At 41.4% G+C, this 18,372-nt stretch overlaps 1 protein-coding gene across 2 annotated transcripts in view; it reads left to right on the top strand.

Moving 5' to 3' along the window:
- The first annotated feature begins 219 nt into the window (after window positions 1-219).
- The window catches only part of pola1 (polymerase (DNA directed), alpha 1), a 58,002-nt gene continuing 39,849 nt past the window's right edge, over window positions 220-18,372 (top strand). Inside the window, exons 1-26 of one of the 2 annotated variants that reach the window (XM_084939152.1) lie at window positions 220-384; window positions 836-963; window positions 1,212-1,308; window positions 1,414-1,491; window positions 1,573-1,688; window positions 1,880-1,942; window positions 2,215-2,316; window positions 2,424-2,592; window positions 2,684-2,852; window positions 3,588-3,760; window positions 3,878-3,990; window positions 4,222-4,335; window positions 4,410-4,484; window positions 4,586-4,724; window positions 4,859-5,013; window positions 5,126-5,210; window positions 5,387-5,448; window positions 6,205-6,294; window positions 6,398-6,514; window positions 6,620-6,795; window positions 6,962-7,091; window positions 9,628-9,747; window positions 9,839-9,929; window positions 10,021-10,145; window positions 10,280-10,429; window positions 11,202-11,324. In XM_084939152.1, the coding sequence (XP_084795278.1) occupies window positions 336-384; window positions 836-963; window positions 1,212-1,308; window positions 1,414-1,491; window positions 1,573-1,688; window positions 1,880-1,942; window positions 2,215-2,316; window positions 2,424-2,592; window positions 2,684-2,852; window positions 3,588-3,760; window positions 3,878-3,990; window positions 4,222-4,335; window positions 4,410-4,484; window positions 4,586-4,724; window positions 4,859-5,013; window positions 5,126-5,210; window positions 5,387-5,448; window positions 6,205-6,294; window positions 6,398-6,514; window positions 6,620-6,795; window positions 6,962-7,091; window positions 9,628-9,747; window positions 9,839-9,929; window positions 10,021-10,145; window positions 10,280-10,429; window positions 11,202-11,324 (3,009 nt within the window). In that variant the 5' untranslated portion in view covers window positions 220-335. Of the gene's footprint in view, window positions 385-835; window positions 964-1,211; window positions 1,309-1,413; window positions 1,492-1,572; window positions 1,689-1,879; window positions 1,943-2,214; window positions 2,317-2,420; window positions 2,593-2,683; window positions 2,853-3,587; window positions 3,761-3,877; window positions 3,991-4,221; window positions 4,336-4,409; window positions 4,485-4,585; window positions 4,725-4,858; window positions 5,014-5,125; window positions 5,211-5,386; window positions 5,449-6,204; window positions 6,295-6,397; window positions 6,515-6,619; window positions 6,796-6,961; window positions 7,092-9,627; window positions 9,748-9,838; window positions 9,930-10,020; window positions 10,146-10,279; window positions 10,430-11,201; window positions 11,325-18,372 lie in introns of both variants that reach the window. The other variant, XM_084939151.1, reaches the window with a different exon arrangement.

Raw genomic sequence — 18,372 nt, 5'->3', positions numbered from 1 at the left:
AATTCTGAAAACGGTCGAAATTGTGAATATATTTTCAGCGCATGCTCTGTTTGCCACATCGCGCCAGACCTCAGTAATCACACACACGTTTACCTGCCAGATAAATGTAATCAGGTAAAAAGGGGAGAAGATAGGGTGCAGCCCATAGGGATTGTACAACACTGCCACCTTGCGGACAGAGGTGAGATAGCGTGCCAGTTTATTGGTTGGGCGCTCTGTCGTCAGTTCCGACATATGACTTTCCCCGGGAAGACGATTTGGCGCGAGCTGTTCTGTTGTTGTGTTGACCTGCCATAACCGTACGAATAAATAAGACAAAACCCCCACTTCTCCCCATGGCTCCAGTGTCAAACCCTGAGAAAGACATGGACGCTCCGGACGGCGGTGAGTTTTGGGCCTCGCACCTCTGTTTTTGTTGACTTTTGGCGACATTGCGGTGGGAAAGCGAAGAAGCTAGCTGACACGTTAGCTAGTCCAGATTATGTTAATACGCCTGCTATCAGGCTTCGGTCATTAACACCCAAAGTGCCCACCGTTGTCTGCTTGCCAGCGTTTTCCACTGTAAAAGGAGTATTATTAAGGTTCAAGCAGGAGGACATGAAGGTAGCTACCAGAAGAGCGCTGGTGTGAAGGTCTGTTAACTTGCCACTAAAACCTTCTGTGGCGCTTCGAGAACGACAAAAATCTATATAATGACCGCCAGTAAGTCTGCAGACATTTAAATTGAATAGTAAAAGAAACACAGGGGTCAGGTCGATCTGGCATGTGTGTATTATATGTTTGAAGAAACGAGTCAAACTGTCCTTATACTGCGTTGTCTTGACCCTCTCCTCAGACGATGGAAGTGAAGCCTGTGGTTTGGCGAAGACTCGCTCCAGACGGGAGAAACGGGAGAAGGTGGGGAGGAAGTCCGCACTGGAACAGCTCAAAAAGGCTAAGATGGGAGAGAAGATCAAGTATGAGGTATGAAAGGCAGCCATATCACTGGTTCCTGCTTTAAGGTGTGTGAAGAATGTGTTAAATTGCACCTGTTTTAACTGCGTCACTGTGGCTTAATAAACAAAGCTGGTTAAGTCTCTCCATACTTCCTTTTACAGCATCTGTTTTTCACTCATTAAAATGATTCATGCTTTTCTCTATCCTAGGATGCTGTATGCAGGTGTCATTTCACAGTAGTACACCTGTGTTTTAACCAGTGTTGTGTTTTTCAGGTGAAGGAGTTCAGCAGTGTGTATGAGGAGGTGGACGAGGATGAGTACTCAAAGATGGTACGAGAGAGGCAAGAGGATGACTGGATTATTGATGATGGTTAGTGTCAGTTACCTCAGCCTGCTGTAGGAATATTTATACTGTGCCAACGTCACAATTGTTTTATTACCTCTTCTTTTTTTTTTCTTTTTCTTTTTTTGCCAGATGGAACAGGATACGTGGAGGATGGACGAGAAATCTTTGACGATGATTTGGATGATGATGTAGTAGAAGACAAAAGGGGTAAACACAAGGAGTTGATTACGTTTTCTGGAGTAAGTTGTCCAGATCAGGTGCATGAATAGGTTTTGTTTGTTTTATCAGGAAAAGGAGGCGCCAAAGGAGCTGACTCAAAGAAGAATGTGAAGAAATCTGTCGTAGCCAAACCCAACAGCATTAAGAGCCTATTCATGAACAGCAACGTCAAGAGGCCTGCTGAGGTATGTGTTTGTTAGCATCTTTGATTTGCTTCTGTGAAAAATGCCCCGTGCAGTCTACATGTAATGATTTCTGTGCCTGCATGGTGCTTTGGATATTCCAGTCAATGTAATGCTTACCAACATCCAGCTTTTTTTTTTTTTTTTTGTCCTTATGCATTTGTCAGATGTTTTTGTACTTTTGTCTCTTACAGAAAGATGTGGATCTGTCCAAAGATGACCTGTTAGGGGATATCTTACAGGACCTGCACTCTGAGGTTGGTAATTCTTCATTTAAACATGCGACAGTAGTCTGTAGCGAGGCGTTTTCATCTATTAACCACACTTGAGATTACACATACTATTCTAAAACCTGCAATGTTTTATTATGTTTCTTTTCTCACCATTTTTACTTTTCTCCTGTTTGGGCATGATGACATATTCCCTTCTACTTTTTTTTTTTTTCTTTTAAAGGCCGTAATTTCTTTCTTTTGGTGTCTTAGCCTTTGTTAATGTGGCTTTAAAATATGCTCCGTCTTTCTCTTTCCAGAAACCAGCTCTGCTGACTCCGCCACCTGTGGTGACTCTAAAGAAAAAGAAATCTGTGGGATCACCCATGAATCCCTTCTCTATCAAACCTCAGTTGCCAAAGGTAACTCGCTCCACCCTCCTAATCAAAGCATATTGATTAGCTCTTTAGACATGTTTATAAAGTGGCTTACCTGAAATTATAACCAATCATCATCCCTTTGATAGCAGGACTCACCCTCAGCTGCTGGGGTAAAGGCAAAAGTGATTCGAACGCCACCATCACACTCTGCCCCCAGGTCATCAGGCCGCCCTCCTTCGTCCACATCTGCTTCTCCTGTGGCAAAGCAGAAGGTAAAAGTGGAAGAGCTGAATGATGAAGAAAAGAACGAAGAAGAAGGTAATGAAGATGGTTTCTAATCTCTTGCCTTTTTTTTTTTTGCTTTGTGAAAAGTTTATGCACTAACTTTACATTTTAACATGTTCCTCAGTGAATGATGCCATGGCATTTGATGAGATGGACTTTGATGAACCGATGGAGGTTGGCCTTGAGGAGGAGGCACCTGTAGTGAAAGACGTTGCGGAGTCTAAACCTGAAGTAGCAGCAGTGACTGCAGTCAAAGTTGAGGCCAAAGCTGAACCTCAGGATCCAGTCCTCATGTGAGTTTTTCATGCCTTTAGTCCAGCCTCGTTTTATTTCCCATAGTCGTAGTTCTATGGGTTGTGCTAAAATTGCCTTCTTCCAGTCCCGAGGAAACAAAGCAAGGACAAGGAAAATATAAAATGCATATAGCAAAATTAACCCGGTGCTTATGTGAGTCAATTTAAATGCCATTTAAACAGGTGTTTACTTCTGTGGCATCTGTTCCTCCCGTGTTTTACCTGCCGGTGTTTCTAAAGGAATTCGAAAAGCTAAATGCGATGGCTGATTATTGCATTGGGCTATTATGAAAATGACTGCAATTCAGTTCACTTCAATGGTTCACAAATGTATCTGGGTCAAACAGCAGGGCTCCATACATTAAAGAAGAAGACAAAACATGTCACACTTCTGTGTCACACCTGCAGTCAATCCCCCACAAAACATTGCTGGACTCATTAAGGTCTGAAATGATTGTAGCTTTGAGTAACTCCAGATTAAAAATAAAGATCTAAGCCGTCTTGTTGTGTTGTTAACTTGCAGGAAGTCAAAAATCAATTCCCCAGCAAGTGAGCAGCATTTAAAGTTCGTCACACTTGCTTTTAAAAACGTGGGAGTCTTGTGTCGCCTGCTTATATATTGACTGCTTTGTGCAGTCAGCATGACCCACAGAACTAATTATGTTCTTAAACTGGAATAGTTCACATATGAGCAGATGGGTTTTTAGCAGTTTCTTTGCTGTGTTCCTTGTCAAGGTCCAGCAGAATTGGAAGCTCTTGGGGACAAGAGGAGGAGGGCGGAGGTAACGACGCTCCGGCCGAGGTGCAGGTCGATTCCGGCCAACTTCCTCTGGTGGAGGGCCCAGACGGGGAGCAGGTTTTCCGCTTTTATTGGTTGGATGCTTTCGAAGACCCATACAACCAACCAGGTGGGTCACATTTTCACCCACTGTGAGGGTAAAATACAATGCGATTACGTTTACTGTTTTTAAAAAATCATGGGCAGGTTTGTAGAGCTCACCCTGATATGTGAATTTAAATGAAAGGTGTGGTGTACCTGTTTGGAAAAGTGTGGATTGAGTCTGCAAAGTCTCATGTCAGCTGCTGTGTTAGCATCAAGAACATTGAGCGGACCATGTACCTCCTACCTCGCGAATATGTAAGTTTCATCTGTCGAAAAATTAATTACCTGTGAAAGTAGAAAGCTATGTGATTGTGTTGTTTAACTATGATTGAGTTAAGTAGTATTTTTATTTGTTTTCTACTACACAATATTAGCAATTGAATATATGGAACTATATTTTTTGGAATCTAAAAAGTGAGATGTAAGTTTTATACAGAAATATCTACTGATTAAAAGTCTAATTGGTGTTTGTATTGTATTTAACAGAAGACAAACCCCAGGACCGGGGAGGTGTCCAACACTCCAGTAGGGATGATGGATGTGTACCAAGAGTTCAACGAGCTCTCTGAGAAGTTTAAGATCATGAAGTTCAAGTCCAAGGTCTGATTAGACTGTAAAGTGTGAATGTAGTCATGTTTTTAGCTTGTGTTTGATTTCTTTTTCTTGTCCTACAGAAAGTGGAGAAGAGCTATGCGTTTGAAATTCCTGACGTGCCCACTCAGTGCGAGTACCTGGAAGTCAGATATTCTGTGAGCAGACTTGTATATATGCTATTCCCTCATTGTCCACGCTTTATCCAGCTCTTTATGTTTAGATAAGCTTTAATCCTTTGGGAAATATTGTTTCGCAGGCTGAGTTCCCCTCGCTGCCTTCTGACCTCAAGGGGGCGACCTTTTCCCACATTTTTGGAACCAACACATCCAGTCTGGAGCACTTTCTCCTCAGCAGGAAGATTAAAGGCCCTTGCTGGTTGGATATCAAGTCACCACGTGAGTAGGAGATGTAGACTTTTGTATTACTGATGAAAGATTTTACTAAGTTTAACTTTATCTGTTGGAATTTTGCAAAAAAATTCAGATGACATGTTAAACTTTGTCTCTAAACTTCACTGTGTCATTGTTAGAGCTAATGAACCAGCCGGTCAGCTGGTGTAAGGTGGAGGCGCTCTCTCTGAGGAGTGATTTGATCACCGTCGTCAAAGATCTCCCACCTCCACCACTCACTGTCATGTCCATAAGTCTCAAGACTGTCCAGAACCCTAAAACTCACCAAAATGAGGTCAGAACACACACAATCAAATATCCTGCTGGATACTGCGATTTTATGCTTTTTGCAAACAGACTGAAATACTAAAGAAGTGAGGACTCAATGCAGTCATTTTCCCCTGCAGATTGTGTCTCTAGCTGCGCTTATACACTATCGCTTCCACATGGATAAAGCTCCTCCTCAGCCTCCGTACCAGACTCATTTCTGCGGTGAGTTTTTTCATGGCATCGCACATGAGAATGTAGTCTTTGTATGCGTAGTTATTTAACAGACTGCTGTTTATTTTAACAATCCCCAGCCTTAACATGTGAAACAAAATGTCAGTTAAGAAGTAAAACCAAAGACTAAATGAGTGGGCTTGTCATTTTATTATTTGTCTTCTCAGTTATCAGTAGACCAGCTGACTGCATCTTTCCTTATGACTTCAACGAGGCTGTGAGAAAGAAGGTGAGCGCGTATCCAGATGTAAACCTCAGCGTGTTTGCACTCATTCACAAACTGCAGCTTTAAACATGCATACTAACGTTTAGTGCACAAATCTGGGATTCATCATCTTCTGGATGTTGTCCGTACTCTGCCTGTAAACTTTAAAACCTACTCAGGTGACACAAACACATTCCTCTCTATTTTTCCTCTGTTAATATACAGTACAGGTCACTTCGGACAAATATTTGCACAACGGTTTGCAACATACTGCTTTTTTGTCCAGCATGTTAACAGTTTTCCTTTTGTTAATCACCATGTTCATTGGACACTTACAGATGTCTTAGTTGATTTTGACAATTCATATTAGCAAGCATTGGAGTTCCTCTTGTTTTTGCTCCATTCATCATACTGGACTTTACTAGAACAAGCTTCACCTTCTGCTGTGCCAGTTATTTGTTTTAATTTTTTATTTTTCTATCGATGGTCTGTTATCAGTAGCGCATCGCTGCGTTTAGGACATTTCATTCTGCACAATGCAGGGAACAGCTGTGACTGGCAAACACAAGCGCATCCGCGGTGATTTAGGGAGCGCTTGATTTGCTTTTTGTTTTATTGGTGTAGCACGCATTTCCAATATCACTCATTGAAGTTTGGGAAGCCAAAATAGTGAATGTGATTAAAATTCAGTTAATTTTGCTGCTTTACATGGAACTTGAATAGAAGAAGCAGGGTGCTGTATTTTAGTGAAGACACTGACGGTGTGATTCGCTCTGTTAGAATGGGAAGGTGGAGATCGCTTCTACAGAGAGGACCCTGCTCGGCTTCTTCCTGGCCAAGATGCACAAGATTGACCCTGATGTGCTGGTGGTGAGTGGGAGACGTTGAGATTGTGATAATGATTTTTAATTGGGTTTAAAGTTATATTGTTTTGTCTCTGGCTAAAAACACTGTACATGTTTGTTTTCTGTAGGGTCATGACATCTTTGGATTTGACTTGGAAGTTCTTCTCCAGCGCATCAATGTGTGTAAGGTTCCCCATTGGTCAAAAATTGGACGCCTCAGGAGGTCCAATATGCCCAAATTAGGGGTAAGGAAACAAATTTGCTGAGAATTTTTTCTTCGAACGTACTAGAAAAAAAAAAAAAAAGAAGAAGCTTTATGTTCTTTTGTGGTGGTGCTTTTGAATCCGCAGGGTCGTAGTGCCTTTGCAGAGAAGAACGCCACCTGTGGCCGTCTGGTTTGTGACGTGGAGATCTCAGCCAAAGAGCTGATTCGCTGTAAAAGTTATCATCTGACTGAACTCACTGCTCAGGTGCTGAAGACTGAGAGAATCACAGTCCCGCAGGAAGACATTAAAAACCTCTACAGGTAAATACATGTAAAGGGTAATTTCACCAAAAACACAGGATAAGAAGTACAAGTCATTTCTTTTGTATTATTCATCTATAAAGTTTCTACATGTTATTTCTTTGCTCTCAAATCAATGTGGGAAATAATATGTGTACATTAATATATGTATGAATATGTGTGTCAGTGACTCTCCTCACCTCCTGTACCTGTTGGAGTTGACCTGGACAGACGCCAAGTTGATCCTGCTGATCATGTGTGAGCTCAACGTGCTGCCACTCGCCCTGCAGATCACCAGTATTGCTGGAAACGTCATGGTAATGCCAACAATGCTGCTCTTTCTTTAACATAATTTAACATGCACAATGATCTTATAGTTTGGCTGAGCCACAAAACTCAAATTGACAGTTTGCAGAATACCAGAGTATTAACAGTCAATTAGTCACATACTTATAATTATTTATTTATTATTTTATTTATTCATATAGCACATTTAATTATAACAGGAACATTGACCAAAGTGCTGTACAAGAATACAAAATACCTACTAAAATAACCTATAATATTGATACCAAACATCAAATATGAATTAACAAATAACTCTTATGCTGTATTAAAAGCCAGTAAATAAAAATGTGTTTTAAGATAATATTGAAAAAGATTGACAGCAGGAGCCTGTCTGATGTGTAGGGGTAAATTATTCCACAGCTTAGGCGCTTCGACTGCAAATGCTCGATCGCCTCTGTGAACCAGCTTCGACCTCGGTATGGCTAAAAGCAAAAGATCCCTTGATCTAAGAGATCTAAAGGGTGCATAAGGCTGCAAGAGGTCAGACAAATACCTGGGAGCCTGTCCATTCAGGGCTTTGTAAGTCAATAATAAAATTTTTAAAATTAATTCTGAAGTGGTGAGGGAGCCAATGAAGAGAGGCAAGCACCGGGGAAATATGTTCACATCTTTTAGTACGTGTCAGAAGATGAGCTGCAGCATTCTGGACCAACTGCAGTCTTGCCATGCAGGTCTGGCTAACTCCAGCATATAAGGAGTTACATTAGTGCAGCTGGGATGTAATAAAAGCATGAATCGCCCAAAAATGATCTCACCTTAGATAACAGCCTCAGTTTGAAGAAAGACCACTGTACAACTGAGCTAATCTGTTTTTCAAAGGTGAAATTGCTGTCAAATATAACCCCAATATTTTTGGCATGCGATTTAATAAAAGGCTAAAGACTGTGCAGGTTAAAATGGGAGGTGCTGGGATTGCCACTTGGTCCAAAAATTATCACTTCGGTTTTGTTCTCATTGAAGTTAAGGAAGTTGGAGGCCAACCGGGATTTAACTTCACCGAGACACTGAAGTAAGGGTTCTAGTAATGCACTCTCTCTCAGCTGATCAAGAAAAGCATAACAAGTCTAAGCCACAATAGCAATATCATCATCTGACATTTTGGTTTTAGGTTTCTCACACAAGTTTCCACACTTATTGTTTATTCCTTGGACTCCATATTTTTAAAAGTGATGCAATTCAGCCAATTTCCAAAAAGATGATTCTATTCATCTTCAGTTTCAGCTGACTGCAGGTTTCTCCAACCTTATAAACAATGCATTTGCATAATGAATGAACCCAGCACCACTGATAGAAGACCTCAAGACTGATCTGTAGAAGTCACTTGGATGAGTGTCGAAGCGTTTCTCCCACTGAAAACACTGTCAAGATAAACAATCATCTTTTTTGAGATTTCCTTACCTATATGATTGAGCGTGCATCAAGACAAATGCAGATAATTATTTAGCAAGCAGGCTGAAGGTGACGCTGCCTTTATGGACAAAAAACACCAAAATTAGATAAGCTACTGAAGTGGGTCATGTCAGTAGCACTGTATGGGAACAGCCACAGTCATTTAAGCTGTATCGTTATGTGTCTGCATGGCGTTGATGTCAGGGCTGTGGGTCTGGGTAAGATGTTGATATTTTTATGCTGGATTGTCATGTGCTTTCTGTATCTTGGTATTTTCTGCAAAAGCAACAGGTGAGATGTTGAAAGCAGCTTTATTCAAACAGAGTGCTCATTTCAAAAAGCATAAAATTTAATTGTAGGGTCGTATTTTAAAGCAGCTGGTTTCAGGAGCTGCAGTTTTACATATTGGTGTTGGAAATGATAACTGTTTCACTGAGTTTTCAATTAATTCCTTTTTTACGAGTTTCTTGATATCATAAATTTAGCATTTAGTACCAGTAACAGAATTACATGACCTTTGGTATCCAGCTTGATACAGCTAAAATAGCAAACATGTATTTCAGGGCGATCACACAAAGTATTTTCACACGTAGTCTTTCTGCCTTTCTGATTATTGAGTTGGGGCAGATTTACAGTGATTATTGACCAACTGATATCCTATATTTTAGCTTTGGCTTTAGCTGGTATTCTGCTTGGATCAGCTCTTTGGTCCAAATGTGTGTTTCCAACAGGGAAGTTGCAGTGTGCCCTCTGGTGGGCAAATTATACAATGTCAGCACTCGTAACATGGGTTGACGGGTTTTTCTCCAATCTTTTATCTACTTTTTAAAATTTTTATAATGCTGATATCAGTAAAAACAACTGAAAATGCTGTCACAATCCACTCACGCTTGTCTGACAAAGACATCAGTTTTACTTCACAAAACTATTTTTCTTTTAAACTTCTGCCTTCATTCATTCGTGTTTTTAACTGACTTGTTTCAAGTCCAAACTAACATGTTTTCCCATTTTCTTCCCAAAATCCTTTTTTGACATCTTGTTCTGGAAGCTCTAATCGCCGTATGTGACAGAAAATGTCCTGGAAAATGAGTTTTTCTCCCTGCTTTGTCTCTGCAGTCTCGTACTCTGATGGGAGGCCGCTCTGAGAGGAACGAGTTCCTGCTGCTTCATGCCTTCCACGAGAAAGACTACATCGTCCCTGACAAACCTTCTTTCAAAAAAGCACAGCTCGAGACGGTGAAGATGCAGCCAAATAACACACGCAGCTGAATATATGTTTTTTTCCAAATTAGTTAATTGAAATAAAGCTCCTTCTTTTTTTTTCCAGGCTGAAGGCGAAGATGATGTGGATGCAGGCAAAGGCAAGAGGAAGAAGAAGGCAGCCTATGCTGGAGGTTTGGTGCTGGATCCTAAAGTTGGTAAGCACTGGGCATGTCTAAAAAATGTATTTACTCACCTTGTTTTTTCATGTTTACGCAATTATTTTAACTCTCTTCTTCTCATTTTTAGGTTTCTATGATAAGTTTGTGCTGCTGCTTGACTTCAACAGTCTGTATCCTTCAATCATCCAAGAGTTCAACATCTGCTTCACCACCGTGCAGAGGGAGGCTCAGATCTCCCAGAAGAAGAAAGAGGTAGTGTTCAAAAGCTATGATCACAAGTTGTGTTTATAGGTTGAGCCTGTTGTCCAGCTACATTAATGCTAAATGCTTCGGATTCAAGATTCAATTCATTTACACACTTTTGACTTGTGTTTTCATGGCAACAGGAGGATGACCCAGAGGAAATTCCCGAGATTCCAGATCCTAACCTAGAAATGGGAATCCTGCCCAAAGAAATCAGGAAGCTGGTTGAACGGCGTAAACAGGTCAAAGGACTCATGAAACAGCAAGACATCAACCCAGATCTCTACCTGCAGGTACACACGTGAACACACACTAGCGGTAGGGGTGGTATTTGTGAGCTGGTGTCAGAATAGAACAGAGAAGCTTTATTGTTATTGCATGTGACGTCTTTCGTGAATGAAAAGTCTTTTTTCCATTGGTACCTACTCGGATCGACTCACCATGGTTTTCCATTAGGTCGCAGTACCTGGTACCCCCTGCTCTGACAGGGCTCCAAAGCGATCCGAGCAGGTACTAAAATGCGACGTCATCAGACTCGTAAACAAGACGCCACTGATCAGCCAATCAGTGGCGTCTTGTTTACGAAATTCAAAACCACCCCGGCTACAAGAAACAATGCTGTGGTCCCCAAGTCGGACGAAAAGTCACAGATGGAGCAGCAGGTTTATCGTCGCCTCGATGTCCACCTTTGTTATGGCGTTCGTGTCGCATACTAATCACATCACGGGATGCGCAGACGTGTTGCTATAACAACAAACAAGCACATTAGGTGGTATTCAATTGTTATGCAAAACCAGACTATCCGAGTCAAGCCCTGGCAAGTCGATCCGAGTAGGTACTAATGGAAAGGGGGCTAAAGTTGCACACATACTCAATAAATGAAAGTGTAATAATATATAAAAATCAGTGCAGTGTATAAAACAGTGTACCTAAGAAATGGCAGAAACAGACTGATTGAAAGCGCCACACCATATCATATCAGATTAATTAAATCTGTTGTTGAATATTTTGCTGTGCTGCACTTATTTTAGCCGGTTTTCCCATTGGAATATTTTTGTCCCTCAGTACGACATCCGTCAGAAGGCTCTGAAGCTGACTGCTAACAGTATGTACGGTTGCCTGGGATTCAGCTACAGCCGCTTTTACGCCAAGCCACTTGCTGCCCTGGTTACACACAAGGGTAGGGAGGTGAGTACACAAACACACTGCTGTCTTTGTAGGCTATGTGGACCCCGAGCGTTTTAGCTGTAAAGCTTTGTTTTTTAGAGCAGTATCTGGATCTATAAAAGGCATCAAAGCTTTTGGTTGGCACCAAATACACTGAGACTGATTAAATACAAGTTTATCCTACTTTCTTTTGAAAAGTGTAAAGAACAGTCCAACGTTCATCCACAAGAGGGCACTGCTACATTATATTCAGCACTGTGCAACACTCCTTACTCTGGCCTATTTTCTTTGACTTGTCATTTGTTTTCTGCTTTATCCTGACTCACATTTGTTTCTACAAATGTCTTTGTTTCTCCCACACCCTGTGCCCTTTTCTGTCTCCCAAATATGATTACATCTTCAATTTCATTTAGTCAGAATAAGAGACTTGCCTTATTTTCGGTGATATCAGTGACACTATGCAAGTATTTTCCAATAACAGAATGCCACGGGCAATCTTGAATCTAACACTCTCCATTTAAAGTCTCATTGTGTAAGCACTTCTTTCAACACACAAATGGAATGACAGGGGCATGCACGCTCAATAAATTGGTGCAAAGCAGCATGTGTACTGCATGACATAAACAGCTAAAGCTGGTATTGTAACTGAACACCCCACACACACACATGAGCACACACACACACACACTCACACTCTCCCACTATGTCAGTGGTAGTACTCATGTTCATTTAATGAGCTCTAACAGTACAAGTCCTCAGCAGAGGCATCAGGCTTTGCCTCAGGGGAGTCCTTCATTAAGATCCCCTTACACACTCATTGTGCTCCCTAATAGAGGGCAGGGCAGTAACTCACTGTGCGTGTTTGTTATTTTGTCAGTCCGTTTGGGCCTCCAGTCATGCTTGTTGTTCAGCTGACAGAGCTACATTGTTAAAGTTGTGTATTGGATTTGCTGCTACAGGTGGGAGTTTCTGTCCCTCAGCACTTCACCGTTTGTATTTCGTAGTTATCAACAGCCTGAGGTAGATGGGTTCATTTACATTTGTACCTCCTGCTTGCTTTACATAATCCGGGAAGCATCACCATTCTCGTGTAAGGAGTAGACTAGATTTCCATTATTCGAAGGCTTTGCTCTTGCCCGTGTTGCTAGATTTAGAAGCCCTAATTTAATCATGTGGAATAGACTTACAGCTAGCGGTTATTTTCACAACCTTGTTGATTTATTTGTTGTATAAAAACTGAAACCTCAAAGTTATTTATCACAGGAGGCCCAGAAATCCAAATTTAGTTGGAGAAACTGCTGACACAGATGTCACCATTAGTGAGTCACATTAAAATAGTTATATGCTACACTTTCAAGCTGATCACTCTGCTGGTGCCTGGAAGTAAGAAGGTTTCACTAGAACAGATTAGATTGGGTACGTTGAGAATACAGATACTGATGTCCAATGTCCCTGAAGCAAAAGGGAGTTCGCATCATACATAATGGGATTATACATATCTAACCAAGGCTGTATTAAAAACCTGTGAAGCATAAGTGGTGTAACAGTAAAATGATGCAGCTGGATCTCTTTTGTAATGGTGGGACTGGAAGGATGTGAGATTGTCCTTGCTTTTGAAAAAGTGTAAGAACAACTGATGTGTATATAAAAGATGTGCTTCATGAACAAAACATTTTCATCATGTCTGCACAGAAATGGAGCATTTTTGTTGCCCATTATCCATAGCATGCTAACAGGATTACCATTAAGAGCTGAGCAGACATCATCCCAATCTATATCTGAATCTGGGACTCCTTTGCCCCCATATGGAGCTCACACTGACGGTGCCGAGTCCTTGTTACGGTCAGTATAAAAGATGGAGGTAGCTACAGTGATTGGTGCCTTGAAGAGTGTTTTCATTTCGAATGCAGGTTTATTTTTATTATTATTTTTATCCGGAAGCTATGTCCATGTTTAATACTGTTTGTGGTACTTGGTGCAGATGGCTGTATCCTCAGTGTTGAGAAGAGGGCAGGGTGTAGATTAGGTTTGGTCGACTGACCCGTTTGCCACGGAATATCGAACCGTCCTCGAGGCTTAGTGCGAGCCATGCGCGTCTCCCCCAGGCTTCTTCCACCCGTCCTATCAAAATAAAGCATAAAAACATAAATTACTGTTATTAAAGAGTCGCTTGGTTACCTGATTTTTACCTGATTATCTGTTGCAGTTACTCCTCAATGAAATGATTATTCCTTAATTAGTATTATTAATAATTATTACTCTAATTAGTATGTTCAGCGGTAAATGGACTTGTTCTTATGTAGCGCTTTTCTACTCTACTCAAAGCTTTTATACAACACGCCTCAGTCACCCCAGCACTTTTTTCTTCCTAAGTGGTGCTTTCTAACATTCACATTTTCATGAACGCATCAGAGGAGCAACTTGAGGTTCTGTATCTTACTTAGACATGCAGACGGGAGCAGCCAGGTATTGAATGGCCCACCTTTCAGTTAGTAAAGGCCCTACATCCTGAGTTACAGCCACCAAAGTATGAAGTCAACCTCCAAGCCTCACAATGTGACACAAATACATTTGCCAGGATCAAATACCTTACTACTCTACAGTTATCCTTACACAGTAGCTGAACATTATAAGCCTTTATACAGAAAGTTATACTGGTGGTATGTCTCATTAGACTGCATTGGGTTTATCAAGGTGTACTTAATAATGTGTCAGCTGAGTGTTTATACTAATAGTGATTCAGATGCTTTGCAGGTTTGTTGGAAACTAAAATTTCCTCCAAAGTTTTCTAAAACTTCTCAAGTTGTCCTGTGTGGCGAGGAGGCTGTAAGCAAATTGGATTTAGGACCTCAGTACACTACAGAGTGACGCGACAAATTGGAGAGACGTGCGTCAAAAAGGTCATCAGTCAGTGTGCGGTGTACACACACGTACCTCGGCTTGCTGATGAAGCAGGAGATCCCACTTCACACAATCTTAGTGTTTTGTTTACTTTGTATCTATGATCCTACCACAACTCTATTTATATAGCAGCTTGTGTGTTTGGAGAGCACGTGGCTTCAGCACCAGCCCGCTGATAATAAGGCAACATGCTGTGGAGGATATTCTTTGAAATTTACTTTTTGACAGTTTTATTTCTATATAAGTGTGTGTGTGTGTGTGTGTGTGTGTGTGTGTGTGTGTGTGTATAAATCTTATAGCATCTAAAATAGGATTTTTGTAGGACAGTTTTTCCAGCACTTGAGCATCGTATGCTCTCTGGCTCGTCAAGGAAAAGCAGCAGATCAGCAGTAGTACGAACCAAATGTGTCTGTTTTACTGAATTGTACAGAATCCTAAAGTTAACAGGAGACAAGCCGAGTAGTTCTCGGTAGTTTCCGACTGCAGCGAGCCAGAAAAGCCAGCTGGCATTTATAACTGGGTTTCTAGTGTATTTGTGGGCATTGCCATTTGCACTCCCACCCCCATTTTAATCGTCACATTTGCACTCCACTTTCATCTCATGATTTAGGAGGCTTTTTATTTTTGTAATTGTAACATGTACACTGATCACCACTCTGTCCACAGTGTAAATCCACCCTCCTCTCGCGCCCCTGCGTGCGTTCCCTTCATCTGTTTGGATGAGTGTCCAGAGTGAATGTTCATGTGTTCTCTGTATTTACTGATTGGCCCGGCTCTCATCTTTCCTTCGCTCTCGTTTTAAAATGAGGCCTAACCCCCCGGTGTGGCCGGATGGCTCAGGCTGCAGGCCACGGCAGTGTCTCAGCCCTGGGCTTAGATGGGGGTTGACAGACCCTTGGCTGTGGACCTTCTGATCAAATTTGCCAACTTAAGAGGGGAAAGCCCCCCACTTACCTCTCCTGCTGATTCTTGTGCGTCTTCTATCTTGTGTGTGTGTGTATGTGTGTGTGCGCGCGCCCGCATGTGTTACTACCCATCTGTGTGTGCGTGCACAAGTGCTACTGGCCGAACTCTGCCCTTTGTCGGGACCATTTGTTGTGGCCCTGTTCTGTCCTGGTATGTGTGGGTATTAAAGGGGGGGATGATGGGTATTAAGAGGAAGGTGAAGGTTTAGGATTACACAGTCAAGGGTCCTCCACAGATTGATGTCCCCCTCAATCCCTCAGCGTTATTTTGGGTTCTTTTGTATGTTCGCCAGAGAGCATTTGGGTGCAGAGAAATGGTTGCATGACACAGACAGGCAGCTTGCACACATGTGATTATTTATTTTTTAATTTTATTTATTTATTTTTTGTTAATGGGTTGATAAATGCATCTGTCACACCAGAAAGATTTTTTTTGGCCGCAGGCTGCTGGATCTCTGAATTCATCCGCTAAATGAGGAGAATTTAATTTGGGGGGGAAAGGTTTCCGCAAACCTGCTTAGGGATGACGAATCAGCTGCAGGTTTAGAACAACTACATGATTTTTCCTTCGTTGACCTGTGTTATTGTTAATGTTTCTAGTCACTTGAAATGGCAAAGAGTCTGTACTTGAATTTCATTTGTGTTTATGAAATCAGAAGCTCGCTTTTTAAAATTCTCAATTGTTTAGTTTGGCCTGCTTCTCTTGCATGATGGTGTGTTTACGTCGTCCTAATCGAGTGATGTTCACAGCGCAGGCCGAGGGAAGCTGCTTATTGTTGCGGATCGCAGATTGGTTTGACCTTTGACCCTTTTGCCTGCAAATCTGACAACCATTAGCAGGTGTGTGTCTCTCAGGATGGAGGGTGACTCCTAAAAGCCATTCTGCTGTAATTGAGTCTCTGTCCTTGTGTTTAAAAACAGCCTGACGGGAGCTCGTAGTTGACATTATTGGCTGGCATGCAGAGTGAAGATAGAAGCTGGCTTCTGTAACGGAGCTGAGGGTGCAGAGAGGTCAGAGTTTGGTTTAGGTTAAACCCTCTCCCGTACGTATGTGTGTGCAAGGGTGCATGTGCTCGTAATGAAGTCTAAGTAAATATTGTTGCCCCTGGTGTCCCTTGTTCTGCTTCTGTATCATCTCTCTTGTCTCAAGAATCACAAATCAGTTCCCAGAATTAGACACAGAAATACCTGAACCAACCTATCACGTCTCATTTGTGGTCGCATCTGTCAGACTGCATGCTCTGATGTCATGTGAGTAAATACTGTTGCCCTCATTTCTTTCATTGAGGGTTTCAGAATCACAGTGGTCATTTTTACATTTCCCTGAATTAGACATAAGTATACATAAGCCTGCCTACGCCGCCGGTGCGTTTGGGGAAATGAGGGCTGCAATGTTTCCATGATCCTGTAGTCCTCTTAAAGAGTGGGCTTTTCTCTTGATGGGAGTGGACTTAACAAATAGTCACATGGGAGCAGCGCTGCTATTCTGGCATCAATAGCGTGTCTGTGAGGGCGGACGGTGGACAGCGCAGGGGCTCAGAGTTTAAACGGCGACTTCGTAACACCTGCTAATGAGGCCATGTGAGAATGAGTTTATGGCAGAGATTATAATTGATAATGGATTCATCTGGCGTGCATTTGTATTTATTTGTTTACTTTGTAACTTTATTTTGAAAAGTTCTATATAAATACTAATAAACTAAATAAGGGTTTGTTTTCTTTCAGAATTATTTATTCTATGGATTTTGTTCCCACATGAACGTGTTTTATGAGTGAGCAGCTATTTAAATTTTACATAAAGAAGAACCACATTTTGAGTCTTTGCAAACGCAGCTTTTAACATTTTAAAAAAGATTAACTTCAGTAGCACAAGTTTTTAAAATTCATTTTAGTGACTTTGTTCTAAATCAATGGCAGCCATACTGAGTAATAATTAGTATTAATAATAGTAGTAAATAATTCATAATAACAATACTAAATCATCAATAATTATAGTGACTGACCCCCAAAAAGAGCATTACTATTTACCCTGTGGAGTGAGTTGAATTTATTTATAGTGTTAGCTTTCAGTGATTAGTAAAACCAGATATTTGAGATTAAATCATCATTATTCCACATTTTGTTGCGTGCCAGTGCTTTTTTTTCCCCTTTGCTTTGCTTTTTGGGAACCATTTCTTTCTCAAATTCACTCCCCACCAACCAGTGGCATATTTAGTTGAGTACTTCGACGGTCTAGCATCTTTCAAAAGTCCCTCTGACTGTTCCTTTATTCCCCAGGCACTCACTCTATTCGATAGAGCCATAGATTTGATTCGGCGTAGATTTCAAAAGCATGAATAATCATTTAAATTCATGATAATCATGATTTAGTTATTGGCCACAATAATTTTCACTACTTTTTTTTTTTGTCTTCATGACAGCTGTATTGCACCCCCATTTAAAAAAATAAAATAAATAAAAAATAATAAAAAGTCTGGCTTCACTGCTGCTGTTGTGTATCTGCCATTATATTGCTTATTTACTTGACAATGTATTAAAAACTTGGCTGAGAAAATGCGGTGACATACCAGGATGCGTCTTTTCCTGCTATTAAAGTACAGTATTATAATTGAGCGGACAGCAGGAGGATTGTTGTCGTTGTTGAGTTATTTTCAATCAGTGTCGGCGTTTGTGATCTTGGCCGGTTGTATTAAATCAGTCACAGCTTTACAACAGATTGACCTTCCCGATGGCAGACATGAGAACACAGCTATGGCATCTGCCAGGACAGGTGTGTGTGTGTGCGTGTCTGTGTGTATGTGTGTGTTGTGCTCTGTGCTCGTGAATTCTTGCGTGCAAGTGAAATCATTTTAGTGAAAGAAGGACTTTCGGTCTCTGTGGGTGTGTACGGAGGTGTGTGCAGATATAACTTCCCAGTAGCAGAAGAGAGCCTGTAAATCTTTTATGCATCTTTGCGTGTGCGAGGCTGTGTTCGTGAAAGAGTTTTGCGAACGGGTGTGTGTGTGTGTGTGTGTGTGAGTGTGCTCAAGTGCCTTGTGGACATGTTGTGTGTATGTCACCCCCCAGCTCTGACAGTGGTGTGTTCCTCCACAGGTGCTATTTCAGTCGACCGACTGTCATCCCAAAATGCTTTTCAGCTGAGTGCTTTTCAAAACAATCGTCACTGGTGCCCCAGACTCTTTTTACAAGGGCCCTCTGCTACA

The sequence above is a fragment of the Perissodus microlepis genome, chromosome 9 (genome assembly GCF_051167445.1).
Source record: "Perissodus microlepis isolate ML-2025 ecotype Zambia chromosome 9, ASM5116744v1, whole genome shotgun sequence".
NCBI classification, from domain to species: domain Eukaryota; kingdom Metazoa; phylum Chordata; class Actinopteri; order Cichliformes; family Cichlidae; genus Perissodus; species Perissodus microlepis.
The sequence above is the reverse complement of the archived record's forward strand: the minus strand, read 5'-3'. Positions and strand labels throughout refer to the sequence as shown.